The sequence below is a fragment of the Neofelis nebulosa genome, chromosome 2 (assembly GCF_028018385.1).
Source record: "Neofelis nebulosa isolate mNeoNeb1 chromosome 2, mNeoNeb1.pri, whole genome shotgun sequence".
NCBI classification, from domain to species: Eukaryota; Metazoa; Chordata; class Mammalia; order Carnivora; family Felidae; genus Neofelis; species Neofelis nebulosa.
The window spans coordinates 169,934,531-169,960,168 of record NC_080783.1 but is presented as its reverse complement, the minus strand read 5'-3'; the positions used below and the strand labels follow the sequence as shown (position 1 = coordinate 169,960,168).

At 42.4% G+C, this 25,638-nt stretch overlaps 1 protein-coding gene across 2 annotated transcripts in view; it reads left to right on the top strand.

Moving 5' to 3' along the window:
* Window positions 1-25,638, top strand: part of PGM1 (phosphoglucomutase 1) — a 63,909-nt gene that overhangs the window by 16,434 nt on the left and 21,837 nt on the right. Inside the window, exons 1-6 of one of the 2 annotated variants that reach the window (XM_058717140.1) lie at window positions 12,453-12,833; window positions 18,197-18,359; window positions 18,706-18,852; window positions 20,576-20,701; window positions 23,777-23,967; window positions 25,258-25,412. In XM_058717140.1, the coding sequence (XP_058573123.1) occupies window positions 12,534-12,833; window positions 18,197-18,359; window positions 18,706-18,852; window positions 20,576-20,701; window positions 23,777-23,967; window positions 25,258-25,412 (1,082 nt within the window). In that variant the 5' untranslated portion in view covers window positions 12,453-12,533. Of the gene's footprint in view, window positions 1-12,452; window positions 12,834-18,196; window positions 18,360-18,705; window positions 18,853-20,575; window positions 20,702-23,776; window positions 23,968-25,257; window positions 25,413-25,638 lie in introns of those variants that run through there. The other variant, XM_058717141.1, reaches the window with a different exon arrangement.

The window sequence follows — 25,638 nt, the reverse complement described above, 5'->3', positions numbered from 1 at the left end:
CAGGCAGAGTGTGCTCTGTTGTGGATGCCTTGTGGTTTGGGAAGTTGTCTGATGCTGGGAGTAATTTTATAGTTGAGGTTGGTCTTAGGACAGGAGACCATGTACTGGGTGACTGACTGCCTGGAAAAGCTCACCTCTGTCCTCAGAAACTCTAGTTAGAGAGGTCACAGGATGCTCTTCCTTCGACAGTTCAGCCAGCAAATATTTAAGCTGCTGTCTGCTCCACTTTATTCCAGGTACCAAAGTTACAAAATGTGCTGTCCTTTTCCTCATCACTGAGCAGGGGAGCAGGCTTATTTGTATATTCCAAGCCATGGTACATACCGTGTTATTTAGTGGTGAGAACCAAACACTTTGGGGCAGTGTGGGGAGAGGTCTCTCCAAGGGCCTCTGGCTCAGACCAGCCGCTCTGATGCAGAGGGATCAGCTGTCCCTGGACCTGGGCTTGCCTTTTTTTGTTTGTTTTTAATTATATTTATTTGTATTTTAAAAAATTTATATTAGTTTCCTCGGGCTGCTGTAACAAAATACCACAAATGGTGTGACTTCAAACAGCAGAAATTTGTTTTCTCACAGTTCTGAAGGCTTACAAGTCCAAAATCAAGGCATCACAAGGCCATGCTCCTCCCAAGAATCCTCTCCTGCCTCTTCTACCTTCTGGTGGTAGCCACAGTCACTGGTACAACCCAGCTCGTCTCTGCCTCTGTCTTCATGTAGCTTTCTTCCCCCTGTGTCTCTGTCCCCAAATCTCCCTCTTATAAAGATACCAGTCACTGGATTTAGGGCCTACTCTAATCCAGTATGACCTTGTTTTAATGTGATCACATCTTCAAAGACCGTTTTTTTTTTCCAAATAAGGTCACATTCACAGGCATCTGGGGTTAGGATTTCAACGTAGCTTTTTTTTTTTTGGTGGAGTTTTCAACCTACAACCTACAACCTGTGCTCTGCCTACCAAGTGCAAGTGGGTTGTGCAGTCCACTAAAGCTCATATACTTTGCAGTTGGGCAGTATCCCTTTGACAGTCACCTGGGATCTATTTCCTTTTCATTTTCTGCAAGTTCAAATGTGCTTGGTTACCCAAAGGAAACAAACAGCTGAAGCGTCAGCTTTGGCATTAAAGCTGGCATTGAAACCTGCCTTCCCAATTTATTAGTTGCAAGATGTGGAGTAAGTCATTTCACTTCTCCAAGCCTCAGTTCCCTCATCTGTAAAAGGGAAACAGTGAGATTCGCTGCATCGCAAGGTTGTTATTGAGCCTGCATGAGAACCTACATGTAGCGCTCTGCACTGTGCTATAAGCTCTTTGTACGTTCTCATTTAATCTTTTCAACAACTTTTTTTTTTAGTTTATTTATTTTGAGAGAGAGAGAGAGAGAGAGTGCTCACGAGCAGGGGAGGGGCAGAGAGAGAGAGAGAGAGAGAGTAAAGACAGAGAATTCCAAGCAAGCTCCGCACTGTTAGCACAGAGCCAGACTCGGGACTCGAACTCATGAACAGGGAGATCATGACCTGAGATGAAACCAAGAGTCAGATGCCTAACTGACTGAGCCATCCAGTCACCCCAATCTTTTCAATAACTCTTTTTTAAAAAAAAATTTTTAATGTTTTATTATTATTATTTTTTAATTTTTTTACGTTTATTTTTGAGAGACAAAGAGACAGAGCACAAGTTGGCGGAGGGGCAGAGAGAGAAGGAGACACAGAATCCAAAGCAGGCTCCAGGCTCTGAGCCATCAGCACAGACCCCGACACGGGGCTTGAACCCACAAACCATGAGATCAGGACCTGAGCCAAAGTTGGACGCTTAACTGACTGAGCCACCCAGGCGCCCCATTATTATTTATTTTTAAGAGAGTGATAGGCAGAGTGCGAGTGGGGGAGGGGCAGAGAGAGGGGGAGACACAAAATCCGAAACAGAGTCCAGGCTCTGAGCTGGCATCACAGAGCCATCACGGGGCTCAAACCCATGAACTGCTAGATCATGACCTGAGCCAAAGTCTGACACTCAACTGACTGAACCACCCAGGTGCCCCCTTTTCAACAACTCTTAAGAGCCTGGTATTTATATCCCTGTTTCACAGTTGAGGAAGTAGAGGATAAGTGATATGCCCAAGATCACTAACATACTAAAAATTATCAAGAGTTGGGATTCAAACCCAGATTTCCACTATGCCATATTCCTCAAGGTAGACATTAAAAAAAAACTTATTTATTTTTGAGAGAGAGAGAGAGAGAGAGCAGGGGAGGGGCAGAGAGAGCAGGAGACAGAGGATTCAAAGCAGGCTCTGTGCTGACAGCAGAGAGCCCAATGCGGGGCTAGAACCCATGAACAATGAGATCATGATCTGAGCCAAAGTTGGACACTTAACTGACTGAGCCACCCAGGTGCCCTGGTAGACTTTTAAAAAAAAAAATTTTTTTTTTAACGTTTCTTTATTTTTGAGACAGAGAGAGACAGAGTATGAACAGGGGAGGAGCAGAGAGAGAGGGAGACACAGAATCTGAAACAGGCTCCAGGCTCTGAGCTGTCAGCACAGAGCCCAACACAGGGCTTGAACTCACGGACCGTGAGATCATGACCTGAGCCGAAGTCGGACGCCCAACCAACCAAGCCACCCAGGCTCCCCTAGACATTTTTAATAGAGTTATCTACAGCTGTAGTCTGAGGGTTCCCAAACTTTTTTATGTTGCAGTCCAACTTTTTATTTCTCTGAAGCCTGTTTGCACTTAAGCCATAAGGGCAGGAGAGAGTACCTTGCTGCCCACTTGAGATGCTGTTCATCCCAGGAATTCCTATAAATGTTCAGAGGGGAGAAAATACCCATAGTTCTTTAGATGGCTGTTTACAAAGCTATTATTTATTGAGTACTTACCATTTACATGGCCGCATATTACAGTGAGAGGCAGCACAGCATGATGGTTGAGTGTGGGCTCTAGAGCCAGATTGTCTGGGTTTAAGACCCATCTCCACAATTTCCCAGCTGTTTGGCCTTGGGCAGATGATAAATCTGTGTCATCTGTGTCCATGTCCATAAGATACGGGCTGAGAATGACAGCCTTGATCTTACAGTGTTGTTGTGAACATCTCATGAGTTAATGCTTGTAAAGCACTTGGAACACTGCCCAGCACACCGACCTACTGTGATTATTTCCTATATACAACAACCTTTAAAGCAGGTGTCATTGTCTCTATTTTGCAAATAAGAAAACTGAGCCCAGAAAGACCATACACAGCCAGAATGTGGCAAAGCAGGATTCATACCCAGGCCTGTCTGACTCCAAAGCCCTAGAGCAGGGGCTATAAATTCCCCTTCCATCACCTTTTCCCTGGCCCCTTATACCTATTCACTACCCAGACCCCCCTATAGCATTAAATTTTTCCTCTCTGGTCTCCCTTGCTCTAGAGATCAGAGGCTGTATTAGAAGGATGTGATCAGCCCTTATCAATAGGTCTTTCTATTTTTGGTAGTTTAGATAGCATTTATTGAGTGGCTACTGTATTGCCAGGCAATTGTGGTAAACGCTTTACATGCCTTTTCTCACATACTTTGAAAACCTTTAAAGGAAGTTTTACTATCCTCATTTTACAGAAACTTAGGCTTACAGAGTTTCCACAGAAAAATTCATCCACTTTTTGTGGTCATCTCCATTTACTTCCTTTACAGCTGGACATCCTCGTTTCTCCAGGCCATGTAATTGGAAAAAACCTTAATGAGACCGAGAACAACCTCACCATACCCTTCTTAAAAGTCCAGAAATCCCACCACGTTTTAGTTATTTCATAGAGGGCCAACCACTGTCTGCCACAAAACTCCAGGGCGCATGATTCCCATTATATTTGAGGAGAATGGGGTCCTCTAGACTTGTGCGATGCCGCCGGGCCAGCTAGTGCGCCCCCTTGTGAGGTCATGAGAAATCTTGCATGTTTTTCCATTTTCCACCACAAGAGGGAAACACACAACCATGAATGAATTTGAAAATAAAGCAGTTCTTTAGATTGACTTTTTAAATTGATTAATTTTTAATTTTTTTTTTAAACCAAGGGGTTTTCATAAATAGTTTCTGGTAATATCCAGAATATGGAAAGATACTCTTTTAGCTCCAAATGAATACTCTTAAGGGAGTTAAATGAAAATTTTCTTGAGGGTGTTCCAAAAAGGAAATAAAAGATACATATAAAAATTTTATATGAGCCATATAAATGGCCTCTTTTATAGGTCAAAATGGTTGAATACTGGTAATTTCTAATAAAACAGGAGCCCTCTTTACAGTGCAGTATATAGTAAGTAATATGTAGGAAGCCCTGTGCAACTTCAAAGGTTGTTTTTAGGTTTAATCATATGAATTAAGGATGGCATTTGTGGAGGTAGGGAATGCCTTTCTTATATTCTCTTTCTCCTTCAGGAGCTCATAAATCCCTCTTGAGCTCCCAGATTAGCACTTATTACTCCATTTTTTAATTTTAATTTTTTAATTTTTAATTTTTAAAAATATTTATTTTGAGAGAGACAGGGGGGGGCATGAGTGGGGGAGGGGCAGAGAGAGAAGGGGACAGAGGATCTGAAATGGCCACACAGATAACAGTGAGGCCAATGTGGGGCTCAAGCTCATGAATGGTGAGATCATGACCTGAGCCGAAGTTGGATGCTCAACCGACCAAGCCACGCAGGTGCCCCATCTTACTCCCTTTTTTTTAAAAAACAATCTGTTGATTTATCTATCTCTCTCTTTAGACCAAAAGTTTCTTAATGACTGGAGTCTGTCCTCCCGTGGTGCACAATGTTTGATAAAATGAATGGAGCAAGTCAGTTTTATAGTAGATATTGGATACATGGGTGAATAAACAGATGGATGACAGATGCTAAAAGATGTGTACGCTCTGATGCAGTGGTTTTGTTCGTTTCTGATGTCAAAATATGCTTCAGGAGTCTTTTTGAACCTGAGATTCTGTACAGCTTTGAGCCGCATGGCCCTTGGAATTCTTCAGACCTTGTACCTTCTTTATAGTTTAATGTAACTTCTCCATTTCTTTAAAGGACATTTCCTAACTCTGTTAAGACACTATACCCATTGATAGGTATGGAACACTGCTACATAGTTTCAGATGGGTTTGGGGCAGTAAAAAAAGCTAACCCTTATGTAGGGCTTACTACAGCCATGCTAAGTTCTTTACATTTATTAAGTCATTGTATCTTTATGCAAAAACCCTGCAGTATATACTAGTTTTTCTTTATTTTTTAAACTCTCTTTAAAGGATGAATTGTTTAATTTTTTTTTAATGTTTATTTATTTTTGAGAGAGAAACAGCGTGAGAGAGAGAGGGGCAGAGAGAGAGGGAAACACAGAATCTGAAGCAGGCTCCAAGCTCTGAGCTGTCAGCACAGAGCCCTATGCAGGGCTTGAACTCATAGACTGCAAGATCATGACCCAAACTGAAGTTGGATGCTTAATTGACTGAGCCACCCAAGTGCCCCAAGGATACATTGTTTAAATTGATGTATAATTCCCAGGTTTTGGCACACACACACACACACACACACACACACACACACACACACAATTGATGTATAGTTGACCTGTAATATCATATTGCTTGTAGGTGTACAAGGTAATGATTTGATATTTGTATATATTGCAAAACGATCACAGTAAGTCTAAGTAAGTACTATTTACAGTCCCTATTTTAAATATGAGAAGGTGGGGCACCAAGAACTTAGGTATTTTGCCCAACGTTCACCCAAATAGTAAATGATATTCTATCTGTCTCCTTACTGTTGACTGAGGTTGCTCAAAGGGAGAAAGAGAGGGGGGCACCTGGGTGGCTCTGTCAGTTAAGCATCCGACTTTGGCTCAGGTCATGATCTCACGGTTCGTGGGTTTGAACCCCGCCTCGGGCTCTGCGCTAACAGCTCAGAGCCTGGAGCCTGCTTCAGATTCTGTGTCTCCCTCTCTCTCTTCCCCTCCCCTGCTTGCACTGTGTCTCTCTCTTTCAAAAATACACTTGATCTTAGCCAAAAGGCCGAGAAGTGATTCTCTCTTTCAAAAATAAATAAACATGAAAATTTTTTTAAAAAAATGAAAGGGAGAAGGAGAAGGATTTTGCTCTCTTCCTCTTCTTGCCTGGATGGGCCAGCCGGTGGAGCCTGCCTCAGAGCTGCCAGATGGGAGCCAGGCACCACTGAGGCCCACTCAACAGAGTGAAGAGCGGCAGGTAGTAGCATGTGTTAGGAAGCGAGGCCAACTGCAGTGAGTTGCCAAGAGGATGGCTCCATAAGGTTAGAGAGGGGCCTCCTAAAAGCTGGGGGTGGAGTGGACAGTTGGGTGTCACAGGAGCCTGAGGCAGGAGGAAGCCCTGCAGCCACTCTCTGCCTACCCTCTCTGTTTATCTCGGTACATCTGCTTTGTTTTTTTCTCCTCCACTGACTCAGTTGTCAGTGTGAGCTGGTGGGTTTTTGTGTGTGTGTGTGCATGTGATCTTAGTTATAAACTCATTTGCTCAAACTCCTATGAACATTTCAAATTTATAAATCAAATGCATTTATTTACTTTTTTTTTTTTTAATTTTTTTTTTCCAACGTTTTTTTATTTATTTTTGGGACAGAGAGAGACAGAGCATGAACAGGGGAGGGGCAGAGAGAGAGGGAGACACAGAATCGGAAACAGGCTCCAGGCTCCGAGCCATCAGCCCAGAGCCTGACGCGGGGCTCGAACTCACAGACCGCGAGATCGTGACCTGGCTGAAGTCGGACGCCCAACCGACTGCGCCACCCAGGCGCCCCGCATTTATTTACTTTTAACGTTCTTTGTCACGGGGCACCTGGGTGGCTCAGTCGGTTAGATGACCCTTGATTTCACCTCAAGTCATGGTCTCGTGAACCGTGAGATTGAGCACCGTGCTGTGTCTGTCTGACAGCTCAGAACCTGCTTGGGATTCTCTCTCTCCCTCTCTCTCTCTGCCCGTCCCCCGCCTGTGCTTTCTCTCTTTCAAAATAAATAAACTTTAAAAAATAAAATAAATTAAAATTACTTATTTAATGAGCAAAGCTTGGAAGTATTCAAATGGAAGTCTTGTACAGGAAGCCAGCTGAGGAACAGCAGGATCCTCAGAGCCACCACAGCTGAGGAAGGAATCCTTTTTTGTGACCTTGGCTAATCTTCCAGTCTCTCCTCTAAGCTATTTGATGTGCCACTGGCAGCCAGCCAACTTTCCAGAAACATATCAGTTTAGATTCCTTTCGCTTAAAAATTTCCATAGCTTCCGGCAGCTACAAAATAAACTTTAGTGTGGTTCATGAGACTTTGTAATCTTGCCCCAACTATTTCTGCAGTCTCACCCCATTCCTGCAACCTCTCAAGAGCCATAGGGCTGTGCGTGCACCTCTGGGACAGGGCCATGGCTCCCACACTGTGATGGCTTCTCCCTGACATGAACTTGTTAAGAACAAAGGCCCATGCACTTTTTTTCTCTCCTCCTCCACCTCCCAAATATGAAAAAAAAAAGTTCATATCTTTACATCGTTTTCTAGTTCACAAAGACTTTCATAGACATTTGGTGGGGTCGTTATCACAAAAACCTTGCGAGGCAGGTATTATTATCCCATTTTAGAGATGGGGAGGTTGAGGATGGGAAGGGTGAAGGGGTTAACAGTCACTGATAATCTACTAGATGCCAGACACAGCACAAAGTGTTTTCACATATGTAACCTGATTCAGTTCTCAGGACAACCTTGAAAGCTGTCCCCATTTTACAGGCTCAGTTCAGTTAAGGCACTTGCTCAAGATTGAATTTCTCCTGCAGTTTAAAGTCAAAGATTTGAGCCCTGGTTGTATCTGGCTCCTAAACCTGTGGTCTTTGCATCGTCCTGCACTGCCTTGCCTGGGGCCGGCATTTACTACATGCTTTCTTACTGTTGGTGGGAGAAATGAGTGTTTCCCATCACTTGGGTCACACACCCCAACCACTCAGGCAGGCACCTGCAGCTGTCGCAAGTGCAGGGCTTCAGGCTGGGGGTGTGATGATCCCTGCTGCTTTTAGCCCAATTAGTAGCATTCTTTCTCGTGCTTACACCTAGAGACAGCCTCCACTACTGTGGACAGCCCATCCCCCACGTCCACTACTGTGGCATCAGCTAAAGAAGAGCTCTTGGTGTGAAGAGGTGAACCTGTTCAGGGGCTGGGTCCAGCCCTCGCAGGAAGCCTGGGACATAGTAGTTAGCTACCCAATAAGTACTTAACTGATGGAAAGAAAGAGAGATCGAAGAAAGGATTGGCAAGTCAGTCTACAGTCTCTGTTGTGTTCTGCTAGGAAGGTGCCTGCAGATGAGAATGGGGGCTGGAGTCTTTGTGAGCCTGGGAGCGAAGGGGTTCATAACTCTGCCGTCGTGAAATTGATTGGACCCAAGACCAGTACGAAAGTTCCTTGTCTGAAGGGAGTAATCCTTAAGTCCCCCATATGGTTTAAATGTAATTTGTGTCATTGTGAAGGGAGTACTGGCGATGCAGGCGAATTCATTAGGCCAAATTGGGTTCGCTATGCTCGACAGTAACGTTTCCGAAGATGAAGTTCAACCTTTGCTGGAGAGCTAAAACAAATGAGTTTCTTAATAGCTGCCCCACTTAGTCTGAGCGTCGTAGGAAGCTTCATGTTCTTAATGCCCCTTCTTTTTTTACCACACTTCACAGTCCATCTAGCATTGCTGCCTCTGGTAATATTTTTATATGGGATTGAGTTCTACAGTGTCCATAAAATTACGGCTCTGGCCCATTTTTAGAATAGAAGCTTTTCTAGGGCAAGGGCTATGTCTTTTTGCTTTAGTTTTGCATATTGACAAACACTGTGCCAGGCATATGTAGTTGCTGACAACATTATTCTCTGTTCTGGGATATAGAACTCTTTCCTCTGGGGGCTTAGCTTCAGCGTACACTTAAATTGCTGGGTATTCATTGACGTGTGCAAGAGCCGTGAGAGAGGGAATCTTCCCTGGTCCATGTCTCGCTGGAAGGCTGGCTCATACACAGGAAGGTAAAAAGGTCCATGTGCCCACATAGATATTTCCATGCAAGAGGGATATAGTGGGTTCACCTAGTGACCGGATTCCACAGGTTCAGCATATATGATCCCCTGGTGCTCAGTCACTTCTGTTTCCTCTGGTGTTAAATATATATATTTTTAAACATGAAGATGATCTACAGGGGAGGTAGATTTAAAAATCCCGAAATGACATCAACCCTAAGGTGGCGTATCTAGTATGTGGAAGGTTCAGACTGGAAGAACTCCAGCATTACTGGTTTGCAATGTTTCTTTCTTTTTTTTTTTTTAAATTTTTTTAACGTTTATTTATTTTTGAGACAGAGAGAGACAGAGCATGAACGGGGGAGGGTCAGAGAGAGGGAGACACAGAATCCAAAACAGGCTTCAGGCTCTGAGCTGTCAGCACAGAGCCCGACGCAGGGCTCGAACTCACGGACCGCGAGATCATGACCTGAGCCGAAGTCGGCCGCCTAACTGACTGAGCCACCCAGGCGCCCCGCAATATTTCTTTCTAAACTACCTTGTAAAAGTTTTTTACTTTTAAGAATCAGAATAGTGACATTTGGAATACTTTCTGTATCAGTTAGTTTTTAGATGGTTAGCAACCAGTGCTAGGTTCAAGAGCAGGTTTGATTCTGGAAAAGTGCGGCTTTTATGACACTTTACAGTGTAAAAAAAACATTTTTAGAAACACGTTGTGGTTCCTATGAGAAAACACCTCACTGGTAAGCGGAGGTGTTCTAGCATGTGACGTGGCCATAGTCTTCAAGAAAAAAAAAAAAAAGTGATTCCTATCCTTTGAAGCAAGATCTGTTGGATCTCATGCTGTGAACAAACCCACTTTTATGCTTGTAATTTTTGCATTGAACATCTATTTTGAATTTGCATAATTATGCCTTGATTCTTCATAACTTCTCATTTTATGAAATTGATTTGCATGAACCAGAAACTGTAAATAAAATCAATGCATGGGGAAAAAAAACCCAGAAGAGTGATACTTTCTTGGTTCCAGCTTCGGAAAGAGCTGCACTGAGAGAGTGGCAGACCACCAGCAGAGAACATGCTGGAATATATGGGCAGAGAAGCTTCAGCTGGGGATGTCGGAGCACCCTTGTGACCAAATGCCCCTAAGTCTACCCTGGGATTTCTTGTTAAGAAAACTACCAATTATGTGGTTGGTTGCTCTATTATTCCCAATGAAAAGATTATTGGGTTGCTATTTCATAAATCTTGATTTGTTATTAAATATGTCAAGACACATATGCTGGTATAGTTTGCAAACCTACCTAAAACCAGAAAACTTAGCACCAAACTTTAAAAAAAAAATGAATTAAGCATGCATTTATTTTAAGTTGAAATACAGTAGGTATGTAAACTACTGTTCATACAGCAAGCTTGCCTCATGAATTAATTTCTAGAGAATTTTATTTTTAAAAACTAAGACCCCAAAATAAACTGTAACAAGTGTCTGTTGGCTGACTGGTCTTCAACTAAATAGACATGGTCTTGTGAATTTTTTAATGTTATGTCTCGAGGTCTTCCCTGCACGTGGGCCAGTCCCATTTGTCACGTGAAGGAGACCAGGCTTCCTTGCCAGTGGGCTCCAGCTCCTGGGCCTGTTCATTCTGCTGGCCCTGCACAGAGCAGCCCCTGAACCACAGGGACGTTCTTGCCTTAGGACAGTCTGCTGCTCCCAGTCTTGTTGGCTTTTGGACCTGGCTTGACAAATTAGCAGAAAAATACTCAGATTTTTTTTTAATGTTTATTTTTATTTATTTTTTTGAGAGGCAGAGAGACAGAGTGTGAGTGGGGGAGGGACAGAGAGAGAGGGAGACACAGAATCCGAAGCAGGCTCCAGGCTCTGAGCTGTCAGCACAGAGCCCGACGTGGGGCTCGAACTCATGAACTGTGAGATCATGACCTGAGCCGAAGTCAGATGCCCAACTAACTGAGCCACCCAGGTACTCCACGGATTTTGTTTATCAAGGGGTTATTCATGTTTCACTTGAAAACCTGGACTGTAATGCATGTCAGACTCTCCAAACGTGGTGTAACTGGTGCTGGTTGACTTTTCAAACATCCTTAGCAAGTTCACCAAAACCTTGACAGTGGAGCTCCTTAATTGTCAGCCTCTGCTGAACCAGGTAAAGAACGTGTATGCATTTAAGTAGATTATTAATAAAATCTTAAGGATCAGATGGGGGTTGGATAATAACTTTATTCAGATAGAATGTTTTCAAACATCTTAGGTTCTTCTTTTTTTTTTTTTTTTTTTTCAACATTTTTAATTTATTTTTGGGACAGAGAGAGACAGAGCATGAACGGGGGAGGGGCAGAGAGAGAGGGAGACACAGAATCGGAAACAGGCTCCAGGCTCCGAACCATCAGCCCAGAGCCTGACGCGGGGCTCGAACTCACGGACCGCGAGATCGTGACCTGGCTGAAGTCGGACGCTTAACCGACTGCGCCACCCAGGCGCCCCTTAGGTTCTTCAAATGCGAAGAAAGGACTTAACCTGCTTCACTAAAAATGTGTTCTTAAAAGCCACGTCTGTGTAAAATTGAGAAAATGAGGACACAAAATGTAATCTTATGTTCATATTATTTTTCCAGATAATAACCTGATCAAACCTCGTGCACTCAGAAAAGTATACGTTTTTCCCCCTCCCTGTTTTGCCCACATTTTCAAGGATTTGGTGCATCTCCATCCCCACATTTCCATAAGGTCAAGGGAATGACCAAGCTGTTGACCATTCAGGGCATATTTGTAGGTATCTTTTCTTCTTGATAGAAGAGCTGAATACTGTTTTGTTAAATCCTTGGTGGGCAATGAATAAATCTGTTTTTCTTCCAATTGGAATTGCATGCAAGACGTAAAAAATTGCTTGGGTATCAAAATGATGTGATGTAAGGAAACCAGAGGTAACCGAGATCCCTCACTTCCATTTTAAGATTGACCTTTAACTTGCTACATGGCATCGAACAACTGTAGCAGCAGATGGCCTTCTCAGTGGTGAGTGCCCAGAGAGACTCTGCTTCAAGGGCTGTAAGGAGCCACACCAGGGTGTCCTGTTCAACAACGAGCCTGCTTCTTGGGACTGGACTTGCTCCATCGCTGCCTGGGCTCTGAGAGTGGAGTCTGGCAGCCATCTGGTGTTTGTGACTGACGTCTGCCACAAACAGTATCCTTTGGAGCTACCTAATGGGGAAATGAAGCAAAAATAATTGAAGGGTATTTGACGTGGTTATGTGGGCAGAAGTGTCCTCACCAAAACAGCTTGGAAGTTGTGCTTTGTGTGTGGGTGTGGGTGGGTGTGTGGCCCTTAACTTTTCTCAAGGGGTGACGACAGCAAGGAATTAACCCAGCTTCCTCATCCAGGCACGACCTGTATTTACTTACTCAGATGACACTGTTGCAGCTTCAGGTTCAGACAGACTATTTTGAGGACCCCTGACTGCTTTCTGGACACCCTCTTTGAGCCAAGTGGTGAAAATGAAAGATGAGTGATTTTGATGAATGGATTTCTGGAAAATACAGAAAAATGGAAGAAGGTCCTCTCCCTCTGTTGACTTTTGCTACTGCTCCCTACTATGACCAGAAACCAGGAACTAGTGGATTACGGAAGAAAACCTATTGTTTTGAGGCGAAGCCATGTTATCTGGAGAATTTCATCCAGAGTCTATTTTTTTCCATAGACCTTAAAGATCGCCAGGGATCCTCACTGGTAGTTGGTGGAGATGGGAGGTATTTTAATAAATCGGCGATAGAAACAATAGTGCAGATGGCGGCCGCTAATGGGGTTGGTATATGATAAGTATTGTTATGTTTCTGGCTCTCCACATATGTTTCTTTCTTCATTTTGCAGAAATATACAAGAGTACACAGATTTGTATGTTATATACACTTCAGTTCTACTAACATCCAGTTAGTGTTTCATTGTGACTTCAGAGAATGTGTTTCGTAATATTACTCCTGAAATTACATTAGTCACATTGGGATATGGGAATGTAAGTTCGGCTCTTTGTTGTACTCTGTGCCTCTTGCTTGAAAAAATACCTGTTGCCTTTTAGACATTTAAAGCACACCCCCAGCCTTAAGCTGTCTTATCTACATTCTAACTAGTCCCGAGGGGTACCCTATCCTATGTAAGAAAGCTCCACTGAGTAGTAGAGAGAGGAGGATTTTGTTTTCTTTCAATGGCTTCCTTGTTGAAGTTCAGTCACTTGTCAAACAGGAAAACAAAAGCCAGGGCATGCTGTTGTTTGTGGATCCTGGTAGTCATGCAGAAATGCCAGGAGGGGATTGGAAAATGTTAGGTATAAGCCTACCAAGAGGACCTGTTACAGGGGAACCTGCTTATAATGACCTTGGACACAAAGAAGCCCTGTGTGCAGTGAATTTGTGCAGCAGGGTAGAGTTAATAACTCCTGTAAGACTATAATATAAGGAGGCTCTGCTAACAGCTCTGCATTGTGAAAAACTGCCTTGCCTGAATTAACCAAATCAGAAGGAATCTTGTGCCAGAAAGCATTGATCTTGATAATCTAACAATTTGCACAGTCCCACTGATTTGCTGTAAGGTGGGCATCAGGACATTGCTGTTTTTGCTCTGCAGATTCCTCTGTGGGACCAAAAATATATTTTTAGTGTTTTAGGTTATACTTAGCAATAATTTGGAGCACACAGCCCCTCAGAACTCATAAATTTTAAAAATCTGTTGTATTTCCTTTCTGGGAGTGATTCTGGTTCTGAGAACATAAAAATTTAGCATGGCAACTAAATATGTTAGGCATTCATCATCAGTCTATTTCAATAATACGCCGAGCAGGTATGATTGCAAAACCCAAATTAAAAACAAAAACACACCACCAAATGAAATTTAAAAATGATTGTAGTTATAATGCAAAGTTTCCTTCATACCCGCTTTCAGAATCTGAATGCCTCTCATGTAAAAATTGCTGACAAAGCACTCAAATATGAAATTATTATGAAGCATACACATTTTTAAGATAAAATGTGACATGCTATAAATTTCACCTTTGAGGAGAGCTGCGGAGGGAACGGTATTAAGATGCTTTTAATCTTTAGAGAAAGAATGAAAGGAACATTATTTCTCCTCATATATCTAGATTGTTGAGTGGATCTGGTACACTGTCCCCTTTGCTGTGATATATTCGGCTTCATTTCATTTTTGTGTGGAGCTGAAGGATGTGGAAGAGGTGGTAGGAATGTGTAATTCAGGCAGACCCTATAGACTTGCTCAGATTTACGATCTGAAGGTTTGCTAAATAATGCATTTAAGTGATAATAATTGACTAAATATGGCAACTGCCTATTTGTTAGAGCTGTGGCAGCCCAAGCAATATTTTCAAATCTTCTCAAGGGCATTCTTTATTTAAAATAGTATTGCATTTAAAGCACTCATGCAACTGAACTGGATTACTTAAAACATGAGTGGACCAATAAAGCACTTTGATCTGATAAAACCTATCAAATCCTAGATAGTTCGATTTCTTCTTTTTCTAACATATCCTCATTTCTGACTATTTTAATGTCCCTTTGATTGTGGACAGAGCGTTAGGGGGGAAATGTAAAGGAAAGATAATGTATTGGCACAGATTTTGGTAGGAGTCAGTGTGCCTTCCTCACCTCTGGCGATACCCACTCCCCTCTTGGGGTGATTCTCGGAAGACTTTTCAGCCTTGTGAGCTAAAATGGAAATCATATCATTTTTTTTTCTCTTTATTACACTTTCATTTTGTGCATTTATGGATTGTAAAATATAATTCGCCTTTGTTAGAAGTTTCCTTTTGTTTTTATTTACATAGAGCTGTCTGCATTTACAAGAGAGTTTTTTTTTTTTTCATGATGCTTCTGGGAGCTAAGAAGTATAGGAAATTTTAATGTATAAAATAAGACATTGGTGGGGCCCCATTTACAATACTGATATCTCATTTGGCTTCCAGAGCTTTAAACTTAGAGATATGTTTAGAAATAAGAATATGTGTATATGACTAGCAGGGCAAAGAAAATGGAACTTGTTTTTGTTTTTGTTTTTGTTTTGTGAAACATAGGAAAACACCAGGCCCTATTTTAATTGCAAGGAAAATTAAGTTTGCTCCTGTTATGTTTGACTATCAAATGCTGGGCAAACAGCGAGGTATCCAGCCTGGCAGTGTGAGTTCTGTTATTCAGGGAGAGAGTAGCAAGAAGGGGAAGGAAGGGCAGGAAAAGCTGTTTGATGGGGGACTTTCAGTACCGGGTAGACGGAGTGATCTCTAAGTTGGTAGACACTGGGAGACAGGGAAGATTTTTTCTGTTTTTAAAATTTTTTATTTTTTGTGGTAAAGTATACATAACACAGAATTTAGTGTATCAACCATTTTTAAGTGCACACTTCAGTGGTATTAATTACACTCACAATATTCTGCAACCGTCACCATTATCCTTTTCCAGAACTTTTTTCTCATCCCATCTGAAACACTATACCCACTAAACAATAACCTCCCATTTCCCCTCCCTCAGCCCCTGGCAACCTCTGTTCTACTTTCTGCCTATGAGTTTGCCTCGTCTAAGTACCTCATGTAAATCGAATCATCCAATACTTGTCTTTATGTGTCTGGCCTATTTTACTTAGTATATAGTGTTTTCAAGGTTCATCCATATTGTGGCATGTATCAGAATTTCATTCCTTTTTCAGGCTGAATAATATTCCATTATATGTATATACCATATTTTGTATATGTATATACCATCATTTGTTGATGGGCCTTTGGCTATTGTGATTAATTCTGCAATGAACATGGGTGTGCAAGTTGTCTGTTTCAGTCCTTGCTTTCTTTTGTGTCAATAGCTAGAATTGGAATTTCTGGATTGTATTGTACAGGGAAGGTTTTTGAGTAGAGGCAGGACATAGTAAGAACTATGGTTTAAAACAGATGAACTAGGTGGTCCTGAGTTGGAAGGATGGATTCAGCCCGAGCAGAGTAAGGGAGGTACAGGTGGGAGAGAGAAAGGGGGGATTGAGTCAGGAGCTGTTGCAATGCTCTAGACATTGTTAAAGGAAGGTGGGTAATATCTCCTCAGTATCAGGTTGAGGATTAATATTCCTGAGGGTGATTCACAGGAGAGGGTCTTCTCTGGAAGGAGAGACTTTGACCAGCTGTACCTCTTCTTGGGCTCAAGAGAAAGAAGGTACTGCAGACCTCCTTTCTGTCTCTTGACTTTCCTACTCTTACCCCTGGTATTATCCCCTCAGTCTTGGACCATTACTGACCGCAGATCTTACCATACAGAATGGTAGAATAAGGGGTGACCTGGGTGGTACAGCTTAAGATTCATTTATCAGTCTCCCTTTCCACACAAAATACATATAAACCCCTAGTAAAAGTCAGTATGTTTGATGCGCAAGTACAATTTCCAGATAACTCCACCAGCCACTCTGACTGATTAAATTGTCTTTCTTAATTAAGGCCCTCCTGTTAAAATTATACAACTACTCAACCATAAACTCTCACTTTATCAGAACCACACCTGGAAAGTGCTACAAGGGTGACTTCTTACTCTTCTCTCTGTATGGAGGCAGGTGCTTCTCCCAGCTATGGCCACTAATTTGCCATGTGACCTTGTCCTGTCGTCTATCCCAGTGCCTCCCATACCACCTTTCCATAAGCACTTGTTATGATTGCTTTTGGATGGATGGAAGAATCGACAAATGGGCAGCATCATAACTCTGGACCTCAGCTTCTTCATCTACACAACAGTACTACGGAACATAGATGGGAATTAATTGAAAATGCCATGGGTTTTCAGAAAGCATTCTGCGCCCAGTGATAATCATTAATATTGATTTCACACCATCTGCTGGTCCCTCTAGTCTATGGAGGAGACTAGTTATAGCACCTACCCCACTTCCTGAGGGAGGCAGGGCATAACAAATGTATTAGTGTAACAAAAACTGTTCTGAGATGGACAAATGAGAGCCAGGCTACTTCCTGGGAGGTGGTTGACAGGGGAAGGGTTGGTGATAAGGCAGTCAAGTTTTCACTAACTTATAGTGTGGCAAAGGTAACAGTCCCAGACAAACTTTACCAGGGATTCCAGGTATCATCAGACACATCTTCCACCATAAGTCATTTCTTCAAGCATGTTTATTTAGGTGGGGCCAAAAGAAATAACAAATGGAAAATTCAAAAACATTCCTGTCTCTTCTCTCAGAAGGGAGAATGGAAGGAGGGCACAGACTCCTCATTTTATAAATCTATTTATGTAGTGGCTGCATTTTCTCCAAGTATGTTCAAGGAACTGATAGAACTTCTTCCTTCTTTCCCAACGTGGGTCATGTTGAAACAAATATAAATTACATTTTAGTGAAGGAAGATTTAGGAGCCATGCTGATAGCATCTGTGAGAGATAAGGGAAGGCAACTTAAGAATGTAGTGAAGTGCCACCTGTAGCCCTTCCCTGTGGGTGGTTCTGGCCGGTTTACTCAGTAATAACCCCCAGCACCTTCTGCCTTAGGACCAGCAGGCAATCCACATACACCCTCACATAGGTAGGTGTATCCTGCTTTGGGGAGACCACCATATCAAAATCAAGTCTTGACAGGAAAGATAAATTTATGAGATGGATTTTGTAAAACTCTTCAATGTAAAGCTTGCCCTTTTTACTTAAATTTTTTTTTTTTTTTTAGTTTACAAAAAGGGCTTCTCTTTGGGTAGGATTTCTTTAACTAGCTAAATTTATATCCTCCCCCAGTGTGGTTTGAAAGTATGATTGAACTGGATAAAAATGTGGGTTTTCTAACAATGTTTCAGGGAAAATTATGAACCTGGTCTGGAAAGACTGTGTTTCAAATACTCTGTGTTTTCTTGCCAGAGCCTTATAGCCCCCCAGACCATATACTATTTTAAAACTATAAAGTCCCCAAAAACTATCTGAAGGGATGGCCTTGTTCAGCAATGCTGATTCTACTTCAATAATAATGTTATTCAACACTGGTATTCTACTTTGTAATAAAATAATAGTAATCCAAGCTGTGGATGTTCATTAAAGAACATCTTTTCTGGTTCACTTCTTTGTTCCTTTGCCTATTCTGTTGTTTCTGTGCAGTAGTTCTGGGTTTATTGGTGTTAAAGAGTGTGTCTGGATTTCTTCTCTTAGATTGGTCGCTTGGTTATTGGGCAGAATGGGATCCTCTCTACCCCTGCTGTATCCTGCATCATTAGAAAGATCAAAGCCATTGGTGGGATCATTCTGACAGCCAGCCACAACCCGGGAGGGCCCAATGGAGATTTTGGAATCAAATTTAATATTTCCAATGGAGGTGAGTTTGCTGTCATTTTGAAGAATAGTCCATTTATGTTCATTAGGATAAACCAATAACCAAGGCCTTGGAAGGCCAGCGTTCTGGTTCTGATCCTTAACAAGGGGGTTCTTTGTTTCATTTTGGTGAAAGTGGAATGCTTCTCATCCTGTCGTCCCTGAATATGAGAAACCATGCACAAATCATCATTAACGTGGTATTTTTCTTTTAGACAATTTTGATACTTTGCTGTCTAAATGATGAAATGGCAAATGTGTGAGTGAAGAGGAGTTGACGAGCTCTGTGTTCTTTGTATTTTCACGTCAGTCCCACAAAATGACCCCGTGGTTCGCTGTTTGATTTCCAGGTCCTGCTCCAGAAGCAATAACTGATAAAATCTTCCAAATCAGCAAGACAATTGAAGAATATGCAATTTGCCCTGACCTGAAAATAGACCTTGGAGTTCTGGGAAAGCAGCAGTTTGACCTGGAAAACAAGTTCAAACCATTCACAGGCATGTTGACTTTCCTCCCCTCTTGCCCCCCTTATTTCCACCTTGAGCAGTTGGACTTTCAAAGTTTTAATAAAGTAGATCTTCAGTTTTGGAAAGACTGGTCACTAAGCTTTGCATGCATTGTTCAGCAGGTCTGGAATGGGGTCTAGGAGCCTAGAGACCTGGGCTCTCTGGGCCCTACCAGGAATCAGCCGTGTGACTTTGGGTGCAGCATTTCCAACTTTCTAGGCCTTGCCTTCCATACCTATTAAATGAATAGCCTTGACTAGAAGACCTGTAAGATTACATTCATAGCTAACTTTTCTTTTTTTTTTTTTTTTTTTAATTTTTTTTTTTTTCAACGTTTTTTATTTATTTTTGGGACAGAGAGAGACAGAGCATGAACGGGGGAGGGGCAGAGAGAGAGGGAGACACAGAATCGGAAACAGGCTCCAGGCTCCGAGCCATCAGCCCAGAGCCTGACGCGGGGCTCGAACTCACAGACCGCGAGATCGTGACCTGGCTGAAGTCGGACGCTTAACCGACTGCGCCACCCAGGCGCCCCCATAGCTAACTTTTATTGAGCTTTTGTTACGTGCCAAACTCTCAACAAGCATTATCCCACTTTATTCTTAGAGAGCCCTGTGAAGGCAGCACTATCTGTATTCACTTTTTCCATATGAGGAAACAAAAGTTGAGAAGAGCTTACATCTCAGGCTCAAGGTCCTATAGTGAGTGAGTGGCAAACCGGATTCAGACTCAGGTGTGAAGGATTCCAAAGCCTGGGCTTTGATTCTTCATTTTTCCTGCCTTAATATTCAGTGAAATCAAAGTAAGCCATTCAGGGGGCTAAATTGAAACTCCCTGCGTAGGCAGCAGGGGTAGAATGCCAAGGTATTAATAATTGTTGGAGTAAAGGTTTATAACATTGTTCATATCAACACAACAAGGGTGAGGTGGTTAGTAATGCAACTTACGTTTTGACTGTTCCAACGTGTACTCTCTCCTCTGGATTGCCATTTTATGGCAAACATTTCTTTGTTTGAACCTAGCCATCGAGAGCTGGCAGTCGCGTCCTAACAAAGATAAAGCAGTGCCTTGGAACATCTTGAAGACATTCTTAGGGCTTGGAAAACACCAGTAGGAAATTTTTTAAACTCTTAATGTTTTGAAAATGTTCAGTTGTGCCCTGACATCCAACGAGGGCAGCAAGACTAAGTTCTTATATTTGTCTTACTCCTTTAGCAGTGCGTGTGAAAAGTGGTTTGTTAAAAAAATTTTTTTCTGCTTTTTACCATTAATAAGTCTTATGGCAGTAGGCCTAGAAAAAGGAAAGAAAAGTGGGCCTTACATTTTCTGTTATTTATGACACCAAAATACACTTCTCATGGTGATGGGCAAAGAGTCAATGCGGCAGCATAGCTGAGCTTCTAGCCAGGCAAACCCCTGTCCAAATCTCTTGTGTGCCCCATCCCAGCTGTGTGGGCAAGTTACTCAGCCTTTCAGAGTTTAAGCTTTCTCATCTTTTTGTCTATAAAATAGAACTAATAACATTTACCTCTCAGGAAAATGGTTGGTACTGAGTAAGAGATCATGTGACAGCCCAGGCACATTGGAACACATTCCTCGATAATTGTCCTTTTAAAATAGCTATTGTGGGTTTACAGCAGTAGAATCATTTCAGAGGATACTATTTCTTCGTGTGTTTGGCTCCCCCATCTTTTAATGTTGCTTGTTCTCACAGTGGAAATTGTGGACTCTGTGGAAGCTTATGCTACAATGCTGAGAAACATCTTTGATTTCAACGCACTGAAGGAACTGCTTTCTGGTCCAAACCGACTAAAGATTCGTATAGATGCCATGCATGGAGGTAAGGAGCCAGTTTTCTTCCCTTCCCTTCTCTCAAAGATATGGAGCTGCTTTTTACCTTGCATATCGTGATGCTTTAACAAGCCTTTTCTCAAGACTGTTTCACGGTTTTTATTGATTTTCTTTAATGTTTATTTATTCTTGAGAGAGAGAGAGAGAGAGGCAGAGTGTGAGCAAGGGAGGGGCAGAGAGAGGGAGACACAGAATCCAAAGCAGGCTTCAGGCTGTGAGCTGTCAGCACAGGGCTTGACGCAGGGCTCCAACTCATGAACTGTGAGATCATGACCTGAACTGAAGTTGGACACTTAACCAACTGAGCCGCCCCTGTTTCATGGTTTTTAAATAGTGATTTTGCAACCATTTCAGAGCATTATTCACATAGATGAAAATCTAACTGTACACAGCAAAAATAGGAGAGACATTCCTCATGGTAAGGTAGTGCGAAGGTCAGAGTTTCCACATTGAGTATCAGGCCTTGAATAACATGCAACTGTTTTTGTGGACTCTTCCTTCCCCTCAGAAGATACCTTACATTCTTCCTGCACACCCCCATCTATTCCAAGGGGGAGGTATCATTTGCTAGATGAAGTAAACATGCTTGTGAGTCCCATACCACTCAGCTGCCCCCACATGTACCTTTTCTTAGAAGAGCAGAGCCTACAAGAGCAAGCTGAGGATTACATTCCAGAACAACAGTTGGGTATCTCTCCCTCTTCTTCCTCTCTGGGTGCATGGCCAGGTCAGCAGAGATAGCAGCCATCATTGTGAATCAGAACCATGAAACTTTCTCACATGTTGGAATATGGGAATTCCAAGCACTTAGGTTGTTTATTTGTTTTGTAATAAATTTAGAATTTTAGAATCTTTGAGTGGGAAGGATTTTCCCTAGTGGGGAAAACTTTCTGTCTGTGATTGAACCCTCTCAATGATGTTGTTCAGGGCCTCCTGTTACCCTGTAAAACCACAGAAAACCTTCTTCTGTGGCAGTCAGTTGAGCATCCAACTCTTGATTCCTGCTCAGATCGCGAGATCAAGCCCGGCATTGGGCTCTGTGCTGGACATGGAGCCTGCCTAAGATTCTCTTTCCCTTTCCCCCGCCCCTCCCCCACTCACTGTCCTTCCCCCTTTCTCTGTAAAACAAAAACAAAAAACCTTCTTTCAGTGGGCTGAAATCTTCTATCCCTGGAACTTTACTGTTGAGTCCTAGCTTGCCTCTGGAGTCTCACAGAATGGGTCTACTTCCTTATTTAGACAAAAGCTATTCTGTCTTTTCAAAGTATTCAACAAGTATGTATTGAGTACCTACTACATGTGTGCATAGGGGGGTGGTGGGCTGGGACTCAGCAGAAAACTTCCTTCAAAGAGCTTGCAATGCCTGGGGAGATGGGATGGGTCAAAAACTACCGCCAGGCCAACAAAATGAGGGTTAGATAAAATTTCAAGTATTCTCTTTGGGGTGTGGAAGAAGGCATAACTTGACTAGCCGTATCAAGAAAGGTTTCCTGGAAGAAGTTGGCAACCAACTCTTTCATGAAAGAAGGATCTAGGGTAGTCATTTCCAGCTGAGGCAATGGCTGTAGCAAAGACATGAAGGCTTAAAAGATGTTATGATAGAAAAATGAGGAGAATGGCTTAAGAATAGGCTTTATATGTTAACTAACTGAAGCTTGAATAAAAACTTGAAATAAAAAGTAAATAAATAAAAAGAAAGGGCTTGTGGTGGTAGATGGGGTAGGAAAAGCTGGTCATGAAGTATACTTCATTCTCCTGGCCATTCAGGTATTCCTTTAACGCCCCAGTTTCTATATCCTTCACCTCCCTGGCTGCCTTGACCTTTTTCTGTGGTGTGTCCATAGTATCCTTAACATGTAGCCCCAATCACTGGAGAAGCATATTCTCCACTGTTCTGACCTCTGTGGCTTCTATGGGTGTCAGTACCTTCCTTGATGAAAACACATTCTTAGCATATTAGAGATTAAGGTTCTTGGTAGTTGTATAAAATGTCACCATAAAAGTATGTGACCGTTTTTTTCCTGTGGTTGGTAGTTCTGTTTTTCTTTCTTCTTCGTTTTTTTTAATGTTTTATTTATTTTTGAGACAGAGAGAGATACAGCATGAGTGGGGGAGAGGCAGACACACACACACACACACACACACACACACACACACACACACACACAGAATCTGAAACAGGCTCCAGGCTTTGAGGTGTCAGCACAGAGCCCGATGCAGGGCTCGAACTCGGGAACAACGAGATCATGACCTAGGCTGAAATCGGACGCTTAACCAACTGAGCCACCCAGGCACCCCTCTTTTTGTTGTTGTTGTTGTTATTGTTTTGGTTTGTTGTTTGTGTTTTTAACCAGTTTGTCCTATAGCTGGATACAGTTGAGAGATTAGGGCTCTGAATCCCAGCTCCCACTCCTACTAGATATGTAAGTTTGGGCAAATGGCTTCATCTCAGACCAGTTTTCTTATCTATAAAGTAGAGGTGATAATCATAATGCAAACATTTATAACCTACGTGCCAGGTACTGTTCTCAGGGCTTCATATTTATTAACTCATTGAATCCTCACATCAGCCCTGTTAGGTAGCTACTGTTATTATCCTCATTTTGCAGATAGGGTAGATGGAGACACACAGAGATTAAATAACTTTACCAAAGTTGTACAGTCAGTGATTAACTGAGCTGGGAGTTGAATCCACGCATTCTGATTCCAGAGTCCAAGCTCTTAAGCACTAAGCTCTACCACATTGTGAGCTTTTTTTCGTTTTTGAAAGAGTGAGAAAATGGTTGCAAAGGGTTATAGTAGGGCCTTCATAGAAGTTAACTCCCCTCCCTTGCCCCATTCTCCTTCATCAACTAGCCCCACCTTTTCCAACCGAATCTCTCAGTATTTCTTTTTGCAAAACCTTCTACCCTAGTGAGTCTTACCGTTCCACTGGCCCCTGAATATAGTTTTCATGTTCTCATTGTCCATGCCATTCTCCTTAGAACACCTCCACCTCCTCCCCCAGTCTTCTAATACTTTAATAAGTTCTATTTTCTGATTCTTCATTTCACATTTTACGTAGTCGTGGGACCGTATGTGAAGAAGATCCTCTGCGAAGAACTCGGTGCCCCTGCGAACTCAGCAGTTAACTGTGTTCCTCTGGAAGACTTTGGAGGCCACCACCCTGACCCCAACCTCACTTACGCTGCTGACCTGGTGGAGACCATGAAGACAGGAGAGCACGACTTTGGGGCTGCTTTTGATGGAGATGGGGTGGGTACAAGTGCATTGAAGTGAACTCTGGTATAGGCCAGTACCCTTTGTTCCTACAAAGGAGGAAGAAGCAGGCTGCTTCTGTCAGGTCTTGTGGGCTCGGTGAATGAGTGATAGTCGAGGAGTCCTTATTGCACCATAGGGTCAGGGCTAAATTGTTAGAAGACCCTCTTGAACATAAATGAGTCCTTGAAATGTAACCCATGTGCTTAATTTTAGACATTCAGATTTTCTAAGAGTGGCAGGGTGATCAGGGCTCAGTTATGATGGAATGGTGCTTCATGAGCTGGTCTGGTTCTAGAAACCCATCCTAGGTTTATTCAATCCCTGGAAAGCATTTTGGTCTTATAATATATCCATTTGTTGATTCTCATTGGTTGAATGATAAAACTATAATGAGAGAATAAATCTTTTATTCCTCCTCTACAATTAATACTTTTACTAAGCAGGCTGTTTTATTTACATTGGTGAATACATAGCAGACAAAGGATAGATGTAATTTAAGTGGTTTTGTATTCTTGGTGTCTCAGAGAGAGGCACTACATGTATTTCCTTAGCTGAAAAAATATTTTTACTGCTCTTGTCCTTTAAATTCAGCTAGAATCCATTACTTCCTAAAAATCAAATTTCCCCATATCAAAATTTTGAAAAATGAAAAAGATCCCTGAAGAGACTATTTTGCAATGCATCTTTCTGCAGCAGTGTGTGATGAGAGTTTTTTCCTCCATATGCTGAGTTACTTGAGTATTTCCTGCATACCAGGCATCAAGGAAGTAGTGAAGGTGGCAGCATGTTTTGCTGGGTCCTGTATCCAATGGCGGGACCGTGATTTAGGTGCCCTTTCCTGAAGAAGTCTGCTTTGTTCCTCAAAAGATGTCTGGTAGACCCACCAAACTATGTGAATAGCCAACATTTTCTCTCTTGTTTCGATCTCTTCTCTCCTCTGGGAGAGAGGTGATGGATTCCAGAGTTTGGAAGAGGTCTGGGAGGTTAAAGTCAGCTGGCCTCTGGAGGGAGAACAGAGTTTTTGTTCAGAAGGAGTTTGTGCATACACTTAATTGAAAACAGTTTTAGTTTTTTGGCATGGGGATGCCTTTGGTGCAGTGGCACTGTATAGATCCGTTAGAAACAAAGTCCAGTGTTTAGCACCCAGTAGGAATAAAGGTATCAGTTTTAAGTTTTATAAATTAGAGTTTTATTACCCTTTCCCATTCCCTCCCTCCCCATGTAAGATTGCTTTTCCAGCAGTTTGATTACAAGCTCTTCCTTCGAATCCCCCTTCTCTCAAAGGATCGAAACATGATTCTGGGCAAGCACGGGTTCTTTGTCAACCCGTCAGACTCCGTGGCTGTCATTGCTGCCAACATCTTCAGCATTCCGTATTTCCAGCAAACTGGGGTCCGAGGCTTTGCCCGCAGCATGCCCACCAGTGGGGCCCTGGACCGGTAGGTCTCTCCAGTCCCTTGGCCCTCACCAGGCTCTTCTGTGTCTGGAACTGTCTTCCTTCCCTTGCAGCCTGGGCATCTGATGCATAGTATGTGGTAAATGTTTGTTTTATTAAATTTTTTTAAGTTGAAGTATAATTAATATGCAATGTTTTGTTAGTTTCGGGTGGGCAACACATTGATAGAACAGTTTTGTATATTACTCAATGCTCACCGCAATAAGTGT